Source organism: Pan paniscus, chromosome 2 (assembly GCF_029289425.2).
Source record: "Pan paniscus chromosome 2, NHGRI_mPanPan1-v2.0_pri, whole genome shotgun sequence".
NCBI lineage: Eukaryota > Metazoa > Chordata > Mammalia > Primates > Hominidae > Pan > Pan paniscus.
Window position 1 is genome coordinate 152,044,536 of NC_085926.1, and position 19,493 is coordinate 152,064,028.

The 19,493-nt window shown below is 38.4% G+C and overlaps 1 protein-coding gene across 2 annotated transcripts in view; it reads left to right on the forward strand.

The window, feature by feature from the left end:
• The window catches only part of ARHGEF26 (Rho guanine nucleotide exchange factor 26), a 139,264-nt gene that overhangs the window by 11,819 nt on the left and 107,952 nt on the right, over nucleotides 1-19,493 (forward strand). For both annotated transcript variants that reach the window (XM_003826445.7, XM_003826447.5), the window contains exon 5: nucleotides 16,199-16,255. In XM_003826445.7, coding sequence (XP_003826493.2) covers nucleotides 16,199-16,255 — 57 coding nt within the window. The remainder of the gene's footprint in view (nucleotides 1-16,198; nucleotides 16,256-19,493) is intronic.

Below are 19,493 nucleotides of genomic sequence, written 5' to 3' on the forward strand. Positions count from 1 at the left end.
TGAAGTGCAGCAATTTGCAGTAATTTATGGTTGTTATGTAAGATCTTTAAGCCTTGAGTCTGTGCTGTAATTTGTCTGGGCGTGTTTATGTTTCCTTTGGTTTCATTGGACCATGCTGGGTAAGGCAGTGTTCAGCTATACAGGTGACAGGTGGTTCCCCATTTATGGTGTTGGGACAGGTTTAACTGTAGTGTTGTCATTTAGGAATAAAGGAGAATTAGAAGGGCATTTATTTAGTTGGGCCTCAGTAGAATAATAAATGATAGTCATTTGTTTAACTGAGCCTCAATAGAATAATGAGCCACAGACTTCTATATTAGGACTAAAGAAATAAGGCTGCACACCTACAACTATCTGATCTGGCAGGTTTGTAGAAGATCAGATAGTTGTAGGTGTGCAGCCTTATTTCTGGGCTCTTTTTTCTGTTCCATTGGTTTGTGTGTCTGTTTTTGTACCAGTATCATGCTGTTTAGTTACTGTAGCCCTGTAGTGTAGTTTGAAGTTGGGTAGTGTGATGCCTCCAGCTTTATTCTTTTGCTTAGGATTGTCTTGGCTATTTTTTGGTTCCATATGGATTTTAGAATAGTTTTTTTCCAGTTTGTGAAGAATCTCAATGGTAGTTTAGTAGGAATAGCATTGAATCTATAAATTGCTTTGGGCAGTATGGCCATTTTAATGATATTCATTTTTCCTGTCCATAAGCATGGAATATTTGTCCATTTGTTTATGTCATCTCTGATTTCTTTGAGCAGTGTTTTGTACTTGTAGAGATCTTTCACCTCCCTAATTAGCTATATTCCTAGGTATCTTATTTTTTTGTGGCAATTGTGAATGGCAGTTTGTTCCTGATTTGGCTCTTGGCTTGACTGTTGTTGGTGTATAGAAATGCTAGTGATCTTTGCACATCGATTTCGTATCCTGAGACTTTGCTGAAGTTTTTTTTATCAGCTTAAGAAGCTTTCGGGCTGAGACTATGGGGTTTTCCATATATAGGATCATGTCATCTGCAGACAGGGATAGTTTGACTTTCTTTCTTACTATTTGAATACCCTTTCTTTCTTTCTTCCTTTCTTTCTCTTGCCAGATTGTACTGGCCAGGACTTCCAGTACTATTGTATTAGTCCGTTTTCATGCTGCTGATAAAGACATCCCTGAGACTGGGTAATTTATACAGGAAAAAGGGTTCAATGGGCTTACAGTCCCCTGTGTCTGGGGAGGACTCTGGGGAGGCTTCCACAATGGTGGAAGGCCAGGAGGAGCAAGTCACACCTTATGTGGATGGCAGCAGGCAAAGAGAGAGCTTGTGCAGAGAAACTCCCGTTTTTAAAACCATCAGATCTCGTGAGACTTACTCACTATCATGAGAACGGCACAGGAAAGACCGGCCCCCATGATCACTTAACTCCCACCTGGTCCCCCCCAACAACATGTGGGAATTCAATATGAGATTTGGGCAGGGAAACAGACAAACCATATCAACTATGTTGAATAGGAGTGGTGAGAGATGGCATCCTTGTCTTGTGCCGGTTTTCAAGGGGAGTGCTTTCAGCTTTTGCCCATTTAGTATGATGTTGGTGATGGGTTTGTAATATATGGCTCTTATTATTTTGAGGTATTTTCCTTCAATACCTAGTTTATTGAGGTTTTTTTTTAACATGAATCAATGTTGAATTTTATCGAAAGCCTTTTCTGCATCTATTGAGATAATCATGTGGTTTTTGTCTTTAGTTCTATTTATATGATGAATAATATTTATTGATTTGTGCATGTTGAACCAACCGTGCATCCCATGGATAAAGCCTAGTTGATCATGGTGGATAAGCTTTTTGATGTGCTGCTGGATTTGATTTGCCATATTTTGTTGAGGATTTTTGCATGGATGTTCATTAAGGATATTGGCTTGAAGTTTTTTTCTTTTGTTGTTGTATCTCTGCCAGGTTTTAGTATCAGGATGATGCTGACCTCATAGAATGAGAGAGGAGTTCCTCTTCTCCAATTTTTTTTGGAATAGTTTCAGTAGGAATGGTACCAGTTCTTCTTTTTACATCTGGTAGAATTTAGCTATGAATCTGCTTGGTCCTGGGCTTTTCTTGGCTGGTAGGCTATTTATTACTGCCCAATCGTGATTGGTCTCTTCAGGGATTTGATTTCTCCCTAGTTCAGTCTTGGGAGGGTATATGTGTTCAGGAATTTATCCATTTCTTCTCGATTTTCTACTTTATGTGCCTAGAGGTATTCATAATGTTTTCTGATGGTTGTTTGTATTTCTGTGGGGTCAGTGGTAATATCCCCCTTGTCCTGAAATAATGTTAATGATCGTAGTTCCCAGTTTGGGTTGGTCAAATGTGGAAGGGATTTGAGGTTTTGAAATCTCAATGACTTTGAAAAGTAAGTTTTGACCCCTGGAGATTATCTGGAACTCTACTCAGAGACGAAAACCCTGCTGCACGCAGGTAAGTCACCGGTGCCTCACCCAAAACAGCAGCACAAACATTAAGCCAGCAGTTCTTGGATCTCTGGGAAAAGCATGTGGGTTTGAAGGAAAATATTGATTGTATTAGTCAGGGATGGAACACTGTGTACTTGTTACAGTTAATGCCAGGTGTGTAGTCAGCTGAACTTCAGGTTTTCCAAAGGGTTCATTCATTAGTAGGACCCCAGAAGTATTTATTGTCTTTTCTTTTAGATAGATTTTGACTAGAGTTTTTGCTTTTCACTGTAACTACCCACTCCACCTCTCCAAGATCGTGTACTATGCATGTATGAAGAAATGACTGTTGCAACACCAGTGTTTGTTATGTTAAGTTCAGTAATGGAACCAAAACCATATTTGCCAGCCGTGCCCTGACCTGATTTATTTGCCATGGGGTGCGTTTGTGTAATTTCCATCACCTTGAAATGCCAGATACCTTTGAAAAGGGTGTTCTCTGTTCAGCACCTAATAGAGTCATCCTCTACTGCACTCTTCTTTTGTACTTGCTGACATGTGGCTTTATCAGTAATCTTAAGTCATTGGAATGTTTCTTCAGTTTGCTCAAATATTTTGAACTCTGTAGTCAGAAATGGTTTGATTTCTTAAAGTATTTTAATTTTAATTAAAATATTTTAACTAAAGTATTTTAATTAAAGTATTTTTCAGCTCTGTGCTTAGTGTGACTAACAGTGCAATAGGAGATCTAGAATTCAGACCTCAGTCTCTGGTTCTGGGCTCAGCATTTAAAGCACACATAGTGTACCTGTGGGAGACTTTCTGGAATTGCAGGATAAGAAAGGAAGATTTGAGAAGCAGGAATTTTATTATAAATATCATTTCATTCCATTGAAAATGCAGCAGACACTTTGGCGTCTTAGTAGTTTGAGGTGATGAGACTTATTATTTTAGAATTTACTCTGCTTATTGTGAAAGACATACTATTTTCTAGTAAAAATCGGAGCTCAACAAATGTAATATACCTGAATGTCATTCTGTTTGCAGAAATGCTTAATGCATTTAAACTTATTCTTTTCCCTAAATTTTCACATTTGTCTGAATTTTCAGTTGTTTGTGACTTGTTGCTTAAAATAGTAATTTCTGTAGTTTTATAATTTTTCATTTACAGTTTGGCAACGCAGCAGTCTCATAAGATTATTTTTTTACTTTAGATGGTGACTAAAACCTTTTACCATATCTTTTTTTGTGTGTGTATAAGATATGGAAAATTATTTTCACTTTTTATGACTGGCTCACATTTAGCTCACATCATGGTTTAAACAGAACTGCAAGCACATACTAGTCCACACTTTCAAGTTGGCTTGTGGGTCTTCTGGAATCCTTGTGTCTTTATAAACAAAAATAGAGGCCCATGTGCCTAGACCTGAGATCCATGGTTTGGATATTTTTCCCCTCCAAAACTCATATGGAAATTTAATGCCTGATGTAGCAGTATTGAGAGGTGGAGCCTTTAAGAAGTAATTAGATCATGAGGGCTCTGCCTGCGTGAATAGATTAACAGCCGCAGATTACTGGGCTAATGGATTAATGAGTTATCATGGGAGGGGAGCAGGTGGCTTTATAGGAAGAGGAAGAGAGACCTGAGCTAGCTCGTTAGCATGCTTAGCCTCCTTGCCATATGATACCCTGCACCACTTCGGGGCTCTTCAGAGTGTCCCCGCTGGCAAGAAGGCTCTCACCAAATGTAGCCCCTCAGCCTGGAACTTCTTAGCCTCTATAACTGTAGGAGATAAATTTCTTTGCTTTATAAATTACCCAATTTCAGGTATTCTGTTGTAAGCACCCCAAAACGGACTAAGACATACCCCAATTAGAATTACTACTCTAGCTAAGAGAGATAAAGGTGGGGGACTACTTAGCTTGGGCCAGGGACTGGGCTCTGTATGTGGTCTTGCTTTTTATGTATAATTAGATTATGGTACATTTCTGAAAATTAACTTGACTTATGTAAGCAATATATAATATGTCCTTCATGTAGAGAATAATTCAGACATTTTGGACCAGGTACAGTGGGTCCTGCCTGTAATCTCAGAACTTTGGAAGGCTGAGGCAGGAGGATCTCTTGAGCCCAGGAGTTTGAGACTAGCCTGGGCAACATAGTGAGACCCCCATCTCTTAAAAAAAAAAAAAAAGAAGAGAAGAAGAAGAATTGGGACATTTCAGATTAGACTAAAGGCTCTTTTGGTCATTTGTGCAATCCCAGTCTCTATCCCCTTCTCCATAGATAATGCTGCTCTCAATTTGGCAATACTCTTCTGAAAATCCACATATATACATTTAAGGAAACAATATAGATTACCCATATTTATGTAAATATACAGATTATTTATAATAGCTTGTTTCTTTTCTGCACTATGTGTCTTATAAGTCATTTCATATCTACACATGATCTACAGTGTTATAAGTCTGCATTAATACATAGGATGGATATGCATTTAGCCATCTTTACTGGGGGAGTGTCATAAATGCTTTAAGAATCTAATAAAAATTATGAGCCATAGGCTTTCTCTGTAGAAAAATGCGCACATGTATACATGTAAATTTTTTTTAATAATTTTTGTTTTTTCAGTTTTAGCTGGAGAGTATTTTTTTCTTGACTTTATTTCCAAATACAAGGAGCACCTTAGTGTAGCTTGTTATGTATTGAGTATAGTTTCCATGTTGTTAATATCACTTTAAAAAGTTTTTCTGTATCTGCATTGTTGCAGCGTTGGAACTTTATGTAACTCCTAAAAATATAGACAAAGATTGAGGAAAAAACTACTCTGGTTGGAGCTCACTAATTAAAGGGCAACTGAGTGGTAGATCTGCCAATATTTATGTAATTGATTCTTCTGAGAGAACAGTGAAGTGTTGGGATATGGGGGTGTGTGCACCAGTTGCCCGAGGGTAGGCAGAGATCAGAAATGACAGGTGCTCCAAGAAAGCAGGAGGAGATGAAAACACGGTTAGTTAATTGTTATGGGCATAACTACAAAGGCAGATGTTTCAACTACAAACCTACAACAGGGTCCAGACAGAGAGGGTCTTCTAACTTCATTGAGTAGAAAATCGATGAGAGAGATTGATGAATTCATTGTCTTCATCAAGGGCCTGCCCCACATGAAGTTCTGTCTATGGCAGGCCCTGGAGATAGAGCAAGAACAGACTCCACCTTGCATTCATGTCCTTGTAAACAACCTGAATGGCAAGACAGATGTCAGATATCAAATCATCCCATAAATAAATGCATAATTACTATTGTGGTAAAGCTGTGAATGACTTACTGGTGCTGCTGCAAGATCTGCTAGAAAAGAGCACCTGTCTGGGCAAGGTGCGGTCAGTGGAGAGCAGGTGTCAGAGGAAGTAATGTGAGCTGTCATCTGGAGGGTCCAGGACGATAGCTGGTGGGGCACAGTTGGGGAGTGGCAGGGTAGAAGAGTCCCAGGTAGAGAAAATGTCATGTGCACAGACATTTGGGGTGATGGTGGGTAAGAGGAGTTGGGATAAGGCCAGTGCAGCTGGAACATCTTGATCTCTCCTTTGTGGGTTTTTCCTCATTCCTCTGTTCTCTAAATTTTGGAGGGCCCCTGGGCTCATCCTTGGGCCTCTTCTCTTACCTGCACTCATGTGGTGGTTTTATCAATCTTGTACTTTTAAATATATCATATACTCGGATGACTTCCAAGTTATTGCTTACTATGAAATCGAATTAAATTTTGGACTTATTCTCAACTAGCTATTTCTTTTGGGGAGTTGGAAGGGATACATTCATGAATAATAGCAGTCTGTAGGAAGAGAAGGCTCAGGGATGTTGAAGAGTTCTGAATAACTGCATAGAAAGGCTTTTTCATACTGACTTTGGATTGCAGACTCATCTATGGGATTCTTGTATTTGCCCTGTTGAGCTTAATGTATCCTCTTGTGGGGTCTCCTTCCTCAGTCCAAAGATAGGGCTATTTCTCAGGGCCACATCCACACAGTGGTTGGTCTCCATGATGATTGGAGAGTGTTGTCACCTTTAAAATTACTATTGAATCTTTAAATAAGGAATCCTTAAAAATTTGTTACTCAAATTTTGTGGATTTATCTGGAGCACATATAGCCTGTTAATTCTCTAGATTATTAGCCTGTACTCTAATATCTTAATATTAGGATGTTTATTATCTATATTTCTATTATTTTGAGGAGATAAGAACTATACAGTCAGTGGACAACTTCTGTAGCAGGAAGTATTATTGACAGTAAAATAAAATTGCAGATTATTTCCCTCTTTGTAGGAAATAAGCCTATCCAACTATAATAATACAAAAATGGAGCAATTTCCACTTTGCCTGGTTAGAAACCCTGCTTCTGGTAGTGGAGTGCAAAGGAGTCTGATTGTTGTGTGCCCACCTGGGCAACAGGGAGCCCTTATATCCACACGGGTCCAAAGTCTCTGAATGAGCAGACTGAGTTGCAGGATAGCTGTTAGCTCTGGGATCATCACAGTATTGATTTGTTTACATGCAGTTAAATTACTGACCACATATTTGCAGGAGACTTATTGTGTACCAGGATTGTGTTAGGTAATTTCAGATACAGTTTATGTAGTCCCGGGACAATGCCACGAGGGTAAGTACAAATTCTTTACTTTGTAACAAGTCAGCTGAGAGGCCAGGATGTTAAATGCGGCTGCTAGTTAAGGTCTTGAGATTACTTGGAACAGCCTCTGCAGTAACCTCAAAAGATGGATACATGTACCTAGGGCTCTGGAAGAGCAGGAACTATGTTTCTCCCAGGTGCTCAGCCAGTAATGTGACTGCAACTCTGACTTGGGCTTTTTTTCCTTCTCATAAATTGGCTTATTTTCCCTTTTTACTATGCTTGTCTTTTTCCTGAAAGCTCCTGCATACTCAGGGTTTCTGAGTGCTTTTTTTTTTTTTTTTTGAGACAATCTCACTCTGTTGCCCAGGCTGGAGTGCAGTGGCACGATCTCAGTTCACTGCAACCTCTGCCTCCCATAAGCGATTCTCCTGCCTCAGCCTCCTGAGGAGCTGGGATTACAGGCACACGCCACCACGCCCGGCTAATTTTTGTATTTTTAATAGAGACAGGGTTTTGCTATGTTGGTCAGGCTGGTCTCGAACTGCTAAGCTCAGGTTATCTGCTCGCCTCGGCCTCCCAAAATGCTGGGATTACAGGCATGAGCCACCATGCCCGGCCTCTGAGTTCTCGTAGCTTACACTTGAGCACCTGAGACTGTGTTAACAGCCCTGTCCTTCCCTCAAGTCACTCTTTTAGCTTCCATCCTTTTTTTTTTTTTTTTTTTTTTGAGATGGAGTCTTGCTCTGTCGCCCAGGCTGGAGTGCAGTGGCACAATCTCAGCTCACTGCCAGCTCCGCCTCCTGGGTTCATACAGTTCTCGTGCCTCAGCCTCCTGAGTAGCTGGGACTACAGGCAGCTGCCACCTTGCCCGGCTGATTTTTTTTTTTTTGTATTTTTAGTAGAGACGGGGTTTCACCGTGTTAGCCAGGATGGTCTCTATCTCCTGACCTCGTTTTCCGCCCGCCTCGGCCTCCCAAAATGCCGGGATTATAGGCGAGAGCCACCGTGCCTGGCCTTCCATCCTATTTTTGAAAGGATGTAGGCCAGAATGCCAAAGTGAGTTACACAGTTTAGTTGCCCAGTTTAGTTCCTTGAGAAAGAGAATTATATTGGCTCAGCTACCTTGCCCCCGCTTAATAGGTCACTAGAACATGTATTGTCATTTAGCTAGGTGCTTAACTAACTCTGCTCCAGTCAGCTTTGGCCTCCATGATGTACTATGGCACAAAATGTGGTCCCTTGGGGCTGCTGCTTTTGCAGAGGCTGTGAGTAGAATGGTTTTTCTTGTAGAGGTCCATGGAAGTGTTAAACGACATGACTGACTGACTTTTGTCTAGTGTAAATTTATACATCATGGAGTGGACATTGTAACCATGGTCTTTATCAGCAGCTTAACATGATAAGAAATATGTTTTACCTTATAAACCAGTATGTGTGTCTGAATGTATATGTTTGCACATATGTATGTGTGTATATATCTCAAAGAAATTTTACAAGGCAGGAGTTACTTTATACTTCTGCTTGCAGTGTACTATAGTATTTTTAATTTTTTTCTGTTCTGTTACATTTAAATAGATAACGATCACTTCATGATAAGACTTTATTTTGCATTCAGTGCCAGTTTATAACTTATAATTTGAACAGTGGTAATATCTGACTCCAAAATTCATTTGTTTTCCACTGCACTGTAGTGAATGAGGCAAACAAAACAAGGCTAAAACCCAGCCTACCCTCCAGGAGCTTAGAACCTAGAGCAGAAGACAATAGAAATGAAATGTCTGAATGATATTTTGAAAGGATGTAGGACAGAATGCCAAAGTGAATGACACAGTTGAAATCACAGAAAGCAGTGAAGTGAAGATGAGGAAAGTTTTGTCTATAGGATGTAACTTAAACTAGATGGGCTATTTGGGCAGAAGAGGAGAAAATAAAAGTAATGAAGGTGTAAATTGCTTGAATAAAACTTTTTCTTTTTTTTTTTTTCTTTTCAGTAGAGATAGGAAGACAGGATTTCACCATGTTAGCCAGGCTGGTCTCGAACTTCTGGCCTCAAGTGATCCACTTGCCTTGGCCTCCCAAAGTGCTGGGATTACAGGCGTGAGTCACTGTGCCCAGCCAATAAAGCTTGATAGGTAGGCAAAGGGTAGAAGAAAGATAGGACTTCTGTGTCTGTTTCTCAGATCTCCGTACAATAAGGTAATTCCTGTCCAAAGAAACCACTGCCTGCTTTGTACATCTAATGGAAAGCATCAGTTTACTCTATTACCCATTTTTCAGAAAGAGATTTTGCTCAGGTTAGATTTTTATTGCAAAACCTCAGAAATTCAGAGTCGCTGTTGTTCTAAGTAGCTTATTATTTTGGAGTTTCTCATTCCTATCCACTGGTCATTTTACAAAAATAGCAAGCAAAAATAAAATAGCAACTAATATATTGGCATCACCTTTAGAAATAGGTGTTCTTTTCTTCTGCAAGAGAGGAACCTCAGACCTGTTCTACCTTCCTTAACCCCTTGACTCATACCTTCACTATGTGTAAATGGCATCATTCTCAGTTACGCAGACTCCTTTATCCTCCTTTATCTCTCATGCTTGCAGATTGGCCTGTCATCACTCATTTTCAGCACTGCCTCATAAGCCATTGCTCAGTTTGGACTTGATTAAAATCTTTCTTTCTTATTGCCTCCCTTTACCTTAGCTTCTCATTTCTTTTATCTGCAGGTGGTCATCTCTCATTTCTCTAGTTTCTCTTTGGGGCAGCAACAAAGAAATAGAGGTATTATTGGCACCTTTAAACAGTTCTACTTGTCTGCCCTACTCGTTTTGTTTCTTTTTTGGGAGAGGATGTTGAAGTAGTATTTTAGTTTTTGTTATTCAAAGTGTTGCTTTAATTGCAAAGCCAAGACATGTTTATTACAGAAAAATCAGAAAGTACCAATAGATAAAAAAATTGAACTGTCTCTTTCTATTCAATCACTTTTAACATTTTTGTCTATAACTTTTCAGATTTAAAAATATATAGAAGGATTGTCTTTTACGCAAAAATCAATAATGTAGTAATAGTTTTGTCACTTTTTTCCCTTAACAGTGTCGTAAATATCTTTTCATGTTATTAAGCCTGCTGTTTTGTCACCTTTTTTTAACAGTGTTATGAATGACCTTCTATGTCATTAAATATTCTTCTACAACCTTTTTAAAGCCCACATACTAGCTCCTCAAATAAGTGGATGTTTAGCTCTTTTAACCAATTTCTTGTTGTTAATCATGTGTGTGTTTCTAATTTTTCAATTTAAAATTCAAAATTTAAGGCTGATTAAGTTTTAAAAAATAATTATTTTTGAACTACTGAAGTAAAAGAAATACATTCTCCTTATTAAAAAATTAAATGTAACAGTTAAGACTGAAAGCTGCTTAACTTTACCACCATTCCCAACCCCTCAGCTGTTAACCACTGCTATAAGTCTGGTCTGTCCCCCAGTATTTTATTAAATAGTGCACGTTTAAAAATTGTTAATCTTCGGTTAAATTATAGAATTGCCCTTTACCCTGAATTTATTCCCTTTCATCCTTGTTACTTCTATGTCCTTAGCTTTTCATGTATTTGTTAACCTCATTTTCTCTTCTTAATTTAGCTGATAGATACATGAGAACTGCATCTCTTGCTCATTTGGGGGATAGAGAATACATAAATTTTAGTCCAGGCTCAGTAGCCCACAGTGGGAAGTGCAGGTTAGAGAGAGCAACAAGTAAAAGAGGAATTTGTTTGGTGGTAGAAATGTCAGGATTAATCAACAAGTTAAATGACCAGGGAGCCCTGCTGACAGCTTAGCTTTCGCTGCAGCAGAAGCCAGGAAGCCAATGAGAGATGTTGTTTCTGGGGCATTCAGGGGGAGCAACTTAATTTAGGGGAAGAGTAGCTTGCACAGCTCTTAAAAACTCTGAGGTTTTAGAAGGCAGTGTGCTACAGTGATTAAGAGCTCAGGCTTTGTGGGTGGACAGGCAGGCCCAAGTTTGAATCTCAGCTTTCCAATTATTAGGGTGAATGACTTAACTTTTCTGTGTCTCCGTTCTTTATTTGTAAACTAGGGATAGTACTGCCTTCCTCACAGAATTGTTACAGGGTTTAGATGCATGGAAGGAACAGTACCTGGTTCATGGTAAACATTTGATATAATGGTAGTTTGAGAAATAAATTGAGAACCAACCAGAACTCTGAATCAGGAATTGACAAGACATGGGTAGCAAGCTAGTGAGTGCTGGCTGCAAATGAAGTAATGCACGTTTATCTCCTAAATGTACAAAGCACAGCAGTTCATTCTTGTGCATTTAATTACTTATCTGTAGTTTGTATTCTCAGCCTCATGTCTGTATTGAAATAATTTGGGTTCATTCAGGAATCCTGGCTCTGTCTGTAGATGGTGATGCAGGGCATAGAGGAGCAAGTGTCCTGGTCTGCTTTATCTGAGTTTTCCATTATTTTAGCAAACTCGATGTTGCCTGCTTGAGGCTGAGTACTTGCTATTTCTTGAGATTCAAACACTTTTTTGAGGATTATAGAATTAAGCTTAACAATAGGACATTAGAGAGATCAGCTTTTTGAACAAATTAATTTGGATGTCACTGGCATATTACCTGATGCATTTTTAAATTAAGCATATGATTTTATGATATGTGCTATTATCCTTCTACTTTTTCTTTTCTTAAAAAAAGTGTTCTCTCTTTCTTTTTACCCACCACTCCCCAGAAGGATGACCCATCTTGACCTCATGTCTAGTGTTTGGTTATGCAGATCTCTGGCCCTTAGAAATTTGTGTTCTGTGGCAGCTCCTAGCTAGGTAAAGTGATGTCTTAGAACCTTTCCTTGTGAATGTAGTGGGGTTAAAGAGAGCCTATTGGGTCTGGTTACAGAGGACACTCTTTCTGGACTCTGGCAGATTTTTCATTTTAAGGATTTCAAGCATACTCTCAAACTGCTGCTGTTCCCATGTTATTTACAGTGAAAGAACTCTACCTCACTTGTAATTCAGGGACGACTCAGGTTACATTAAGTCTGTAGAAAGGACCTGAGAGTGATTGTGTCCTGTGGTATAATTTTACTTTGAAATCCCTTCCCATTTGAGCTCTTGAGAAAAGAAGCCTGTAAGTAGAGAATCACCAATAGACATGAAAAGCAAGCTTACTTTCAGCAAATGGGTAAACTCCATTGAGTTTTAGCTCAGATGGGTGTTCAGTATAAATTAGTGCTTGATGGAGACAGAGTGATCTTGGATTGTAAATCTAATGTAATTTTTAACTGGCTACATTTTTGAGTCTTTTTGGTCTGTGAGGCTTTCGGGTTCTTCCCATCTGTTTTCCCTGGCTGGTGGGCAAAAATAGAAGGAATGCACATTCATCTAGAAACACTATCGAGTCATGGAGGGTCTGAGAACAAAGAGGGCATCAGAACATAAATATCCCTGTTTACTTCACGGAAAATGATTATCTGATCAGCCAAGAGACTGGTGCTAATCTTGGTTCTCTCCACAGATGTAGGACTGGCTGTATCCATAGATAAGTTCTGTGTAAATGGCAATTTGAGGGATCTATTTGGGGCTTAGAGAACTTGGCTCATAACCTATTCCAGTTAGTGGAGTCAAAGACCAAGAAATATTACACAAAGTTTATAGTTCTTTTACACAGTTCTCTGCAAGGTGGAGATGCTTAGTGTAACTGTGATGAGTGTAATAATGGACTCATGGTCTAAAGCTTGTCTGTTCCTTCTTAGGGTGTTTATCTGAGAAGCTCAGACCTGCAAAGTACTTTAGTTTGGGCTGCCATAACAAAAACCATAAATTGGGGAGCTTATGAACAACAGAAATTTATTTCTCACAGTATTGGAGGCTGGAAAGTCCAAAATCAAGGCAGATTTGATGTTTGGCAAGGGGCTGCTTTCTGGCACACAGTGCCTTCTTGCTACATCTTCACGTGGTAGAAGGGTTAGGGGTTTCTCTGGGGCCTATTTTAAAGGGCGGTAATCCCATTCATGGAGCAAAGCTTAATCACTTCTTGAAAGGCTCCACCTCCTAATACCATCACCTTGGGGGTTAGGATTTCAATATATGAATTTGGGAGGACACAGACCTTCAGACCATAGCACAAGGTATCAAAAAGGAAACCGGCATGATTTTAGGTGGAGTGTCTAATAATTACCTTTTGGATCTATACTTTGGGAGTTTACCCTTTTACAAATTTCATAAACTATGTTTTGGGTCTAACTAGACAGTATCATATCCATAGAAGAAATATCTTGTAGTGTTCTTTATTAGGTTTAGCCAATTACTAATTTCTATCTCATTTTGACATGCAGAATATATCAGTTATAAAGATCACAGGTCAAGAATTTCAGCACCAATTATACAGTAAATTTGTAATTATGAATTTAAAACTATTATAACATTAGCGAGTTCTGTGCATTCACTATCTTAATAAGGCACAGATGTATGCTCATATTTTTAACATGTCAAAACTGTAGTATTGTTCATTTTCTTGTTTTATTTGAATTTTTATCTACTTAAAATGCTGAAGATATAGACATATGTTCATATATTCTGTTTAAAATTCAGAATCTACAGATTTGAACAGTTTGTGAATTGGCTGGATTATACAAAATCAAGAACCTCACATTAAATCCAGTTCTTACTGCTTTGTTAAAAACTACTTTTGCAATTTTACTTGTTGATGACATATTTAAATAAGAAATTTAAACCAGTGAGGAATAAGAAAGTTCAAATGAGGTTGCTTTGGCTGTCTGTGTGTTTAAAGGAGTGTTGCTTTGGCTGTCTACGTGTTCCCATTTGTACCCAGCTGAAGCTGGTATGAAATGTATATTTTAAAAATGAGGCCGGACACGGTGGCTCACGTCTGTAATCCCAGCACTTTGGGAGGCTAAGGTGAGTGGATCGCCTGAGGTCAGGAGTTCCAGACCAGCCTGACCAACATGGTGAAACCCCCTTCCACTAAAAATACAAATATTAGCCAGGCACTGTGGTGCACGCCTATAATCTCAGCTCCTCATCCTCAGGAGGCTGAGGCAGGAGAATCGCTTGAACCCAGAAGGTGGAGGCTGCAGTGAGCTGAGATAGCACCACTGCACTCCAACCTGAGCGACAGAGTGAGACTCTATCTCAATAAATAAATAAATAAGAAAAAGGAGCCTGTACAATTTTAATTTCTTTCACTTTATATATCAAGTAAGACTCATAGGTTTTAGAAACTGGTATGTTATATTTTCTTTCCCACAAATGGAGACAATAGAAACACTTGAAGAAATGGGATAAATTTGACAGTACTTTGGATTCTCATAGCAAAAATTGGTAAACTTCAAAAAGGATGTCTATTTTAAGACTATGGGTATAAACGTATGTTTTTCATGCTAAAAAGCCTGGAACATCAAGTGATTTTTACTTAGGTTTACAGATAAGGTCCCTGTGTCTGAATTTGAGAATTTTCAGAGGTCTTTCCTATTAAAAACTTTGTACACATTCTTTTTCCCCTTCTTTTCTTCCTTTTCCTTTCTTCCTCCCTCCCTTCCTCTCTGCCTTTCTTTCTTCCTTATTTCCACTTGATGTTATTCACCTACATTCTCATTCTCCCCTGATTGTCTCTTCTCTGCTCTCTCTCAGTCTTCTTGGGGTCCCCTTTTCAGATCATTCTCTCCCCTCTTGGGTTTCATCTCTCCACCTTGATCAGTCTCTGAAATCTTTCCTGTTCATGACCTTCTACCTCCAGACACCTGCTGTAAGGTGCTACTTAATTTGGAGTTGACTGTGGAAGGATGCCTCAGGTGGACAAAATGACTCCTCTGGGCCTCGGAGGAAGAACCTGGAGAGCCTGTTCTGTTACAGGCCGTGGAAGGACAGAGACAGAAGCACAGGCCCAGGAGCGGCGGCCTGGCAGCCAGCCATGAGGAGCCGCTTTGTCATACCTTAGAAGAAACTTTCAGGCTCCTCAAATATGTGACACTTCAGTTTTCTCGATCAGAATACAAGAAGGCTTCCCAGAATCTCTTTTTCTAGCACTATAATTTTGTTAGTTCCTTACTGATGGCTTGTTAAAGGAATATTTTACTATTTGTCATGTTAGTATTAGTGAAAGATTATAATTCTGTATATTAATACTTTACCTTTGTCAAAACTACCTTCTCTTTCCCCTCAAAAAAGCAAGTACTTTAGTTGTGGGTTTGCCCTCTCTTTTGATAGGACAAAGTACTCTTAATTCCTCAGTAAAGTAGCTGTCATCTGTGTAGGTCGCTAAGCCCAGGTTTTTCATTCTCTTCTCCTTAAGATTTTTTGGGTCTGAACCCCATATGGGTGGAGATGCGACTGGCATGGAAATTCTTGCTGGTGACCTCACCTGCAGAGATTGTGGGCATGGCACCTGTATATCCATCTGCCGGACTTTGGGTCATGCAGGAAATCCTGTGAAATTCCTGCTCAGGGTTAACCAAAGGGAGCAGCTCTGAAGGGTTACATTCTTCTGGCCAGTCTCCTCCCTTATTAAAATGTGTAAAGAATCCTTTTTAGCCATGAATTCTTGCTGACAGGCTGACCCAGGGTCAGGATGGTGGGTAAAGCTAAGAACATTCCAAGATACATGTGGACCAAAAAAACACATGAAAACTGGTACAGACTTGGTATTAGAAGGGGTCTTAGTGATGCTAGCCCAACCCTTAGAAATGGGGTGCCTTTCATATAAAGTAGGGGGTCCCTAACCAATAATATTGACCAAAAGCATGAGCCCTGGAGTTGGACTGGCGTCGATGCAGATCCTGGCCTTGTTACCTATTAGCTATGTGCTCTTGGATCCTAAGCCTCAGTTGTTACCCCCATCTGTGAAATGGGGAAAAGAACAGTATCAGCTTTCTAGAGTTTGTATGAGGATTCAATGGGAAAAACAGTATAAAATGCTTAGTATATTGTCTGGCACACTATAAATATTTAGTAAATAATTGTTGATTAATTAATAAATTAATGTTGATGAATTCAACATTTTGTATAGTTTCTCCTAATTCATTTTTGAAGGGCATAGAGTTATGCCTTGAATAAAGCCCTTGAAACTTTTAAAGTATTAATAAATGAGTCAACTCTACTTTGCTTTTTCTCCTAGGTGAAAAGAAATGGATTATCTCAGACAGTAAGCCAGGAGGAAAGAAAGAGACAAGAGGTATGTTTCTACCGAGCAGCTGCTTTAGAGCTCTGGAGTGTGCATGTCGGTGTCTGCTCTTTTGTATTTTCACTTACTGTGTGCATTTGTTTAGTGTTGCCCTTTGAAAATGTATTTGTTTAACAAAAGCAGTAAGTGATCATTTTAAAGTAAAGCTACGCATAAGCCCCCAGAAAAGAAAAAATTTTAAATATCTCAACATCATTTGATTTTAAACAACAAAGCACCTAGTTCAGGTATTTAAACTGAGAGAAATATGATAAAAAATGAAACCAACATTAGATCTTAGAACTGAAAAAGGATGTTTATGGAAAAACTGATAGTCACGTTAGTCTGTAGACAAATGTAGCCTATTTATGTAAGATACCCTAGGTTAGGGAAAGCTGGATGTAGCATACAGGGGTCTCTGAACCCTTTTTGCAAGTTTTCTATAAATTTAAAATTATACCAAAATAAGTTTATTTAGTAAAAAAAAAAAAAAAAAGACAGGTTAATAATGCAGTTTTACAACTTGAAGTTTAAATCAATGCAATTTGAGAAAATTGCTTATTGTAATAATATTGTGAAGCTCTCAAAGCATTTTCCTCTTGCTTCCTGCGTATTATTGTGTGTGTGTGTGTATGTCAATGCATATACATACATATAAATTGATTCTACAAAGGACCCAAGGATGTCCTTTTTTTTTTTTTTGGTTGGCATAGAATAAAGTGAAATACAAGGGTGCAGTATAGTGCCATTTTTTCAAGTTTTAAAAAAATAATCGTATAGAACTTTGATGTACCCATCCACTGAGAATTAACAAATGTATAACAATCGTAATTTTTCTCCTTTTTTAAAAAGAACATAAAACTGAGAGTGTAGAAGGCCTGCATTCTCTTCCTCAGTCCTGTCCTATTCCCTTCCTTTCCTCCCCAGAGACAACTATAATTATGAACTGGTACATATACTTCCAGCCTGTGTTTTAAAATTATGTATAACATACACACACATATTTGTGCATGTGTGTTAAAATGTATATGTATGATATTCTATGCATATTTTTTGGTTTTCTGTTTTTTACACTCAACATTATTTTTGAGATTATTCATGTTAATGCATATGAATCTAGATCATTTATTTCAATCATCATATAGTACTCTAGTCTGTGAACACCACCTTTAAATATTTTTTATCTATTTTTCCAATGCTGGACAGTAGGTGGGACTTTTTCCTTCATTGTTAACATTGTGACATAAAAATGTTTCCCTCTCCTTGTGCATAAATTTAAAAGCTCCTCCAAGATATTAATCCCATTTGAACATTTCTGTTCTTTTAAACCTTATATAACCTTGCCTATTTCTATCATATTCTGAAAATATTTATTCAGACTTTCTATTCCTATATAGCGATTCCTACCTGCTATATATAACAGGTCTAACCTAATTTGCTTTTAAATAGTTGATGGTATTATTGCAGGATATTTTAGCAATTATTTTATTAAACTTATTATAATAAACTGCCAATTATTTACCTTTTCCTGTGATCTATTATAAATAGTTCATTAAGTCTTTTTGCCCAGTTTGAGTATTTAGATTAGATTACACACTCTCTCCTTGATGTAATCAGAAGTAAGGAGTGAGCAGAGTGGGGGAAAAGAAGGAATTAAGTGACTTTGGACAGCTGTCTGCTGTGACAATTCATTACACACTGAACATCTGTCTGTCCACCAAACTTGAAACATACCTCAAAATTTCTTTCAAGGAATCAAGACAAAAGCCAAATGCATGAGACATTATAACCCTAAATGGCTTCCTTTGGAGATAACAAAGGGCTTATTTGTTTATGCCCTTCAGGAACAAAAGAAATTATTTAAAATGTTGAATTCAGCAATATTAATTTTTGTTCTCAAAACCCTCAATTATCACTTAATCACATTAATCAATTAGCATATTACAGCATTGAAGAAGTGAAAAATGTCTTTGCTGTTGCAAATATTTTAAGTAATTCCAAGGCATCGTATACATCAACACCTGAAACCCATTATTTATGGTCCAGAAGGGAAATTTTTCTTTAATTTGCTTTGTGTATAGTTTTTGGGGGTTATTGTATTGATTGAAAAAATTCAATATACAGGTTAAATGAGACTCTTAACATTCTTACTCTTTACTCTTCAGATAGTTACATCACTTAATTTCATGAAATACAACTGAGGCTAGATTAGCACATTTAAGACCCAAGTCCCTAAACCTTACAGAAGTTAAAAGTGGAGGTGAGCACTGAGATTAGCACTTCTAACCTGACTTATAAAATATGGAGCACCCATCAGCTGCTGGGTGTCCACCTGCTTGTGCCTTTCCTGCTCCCACCCAGCCACAGTACCCTCTGCTCTTTGGGGCAAGGACTTGAAGGGGTGGAGCCCTGGAGATCAGGGTGATGAAGACAGCGTTACCAGGGAGCTTTCCAGGAAGGCTGTGAATCTTAGTCCTGCATTTTACCTATATCCCTTTTTAGAGGATCTGAATTTGATTTTGTTAAGGATCTAGATGAATTCCTTACGCAGGGCGTTGGAATCTTATCCACATATGTGGGTTGGTATTTCATCATTAACAGTTATCAGGAAAACCACTGTGTGCCTGCCACTGAGAGTCTCTGCAGAGAGTCCTTTGCTCCTTCTTGAGACATTGATGAGAGTAGAGAATGTGACTTGTTGAATAGATGGAATTACTTTCAATTGTATGAGTTTATATAAAAGAATTCCTGTGGTTGATAAGAACCTTTTGAGGGTAGACACAGTCATACCAGAATATTTGCTGTTATTGACTGAAAAGTAGTCAGATTAAGCATAGGGAGAGGAAGAGCGTGACACACAAGAGGGAAGGGAAGGAAGGTGTGAGAAATTTTCTCTGAATCCCAAGAGATGACCATAAATCCTTACTGTCCCTAAAGCAGCATGCTTTGAAAGCAGGGCTGGAGGAGATGACCCCAAAGGTTAATTAATGTCTCACTGAGATTTTATGACATGCCCTCGCTTCCTTCCATAGATTCTACCCCTTGGCAAAGGCATGACCTCAGGATGTGATGTCAAGTCATCCACATGCTTTCATTTTTTTCATATTTACAGATAGTGATTATTTTTTAAGATTTGGGTAAATGTATATTATATAAAGAGAGTAGTTTTGTGATGTTGTTTCTTTAATGTGTCTCTTTTTGTACTTTCCAAGATACTATACCTGAAAAGTGGAATATCTTGTTATTCTTA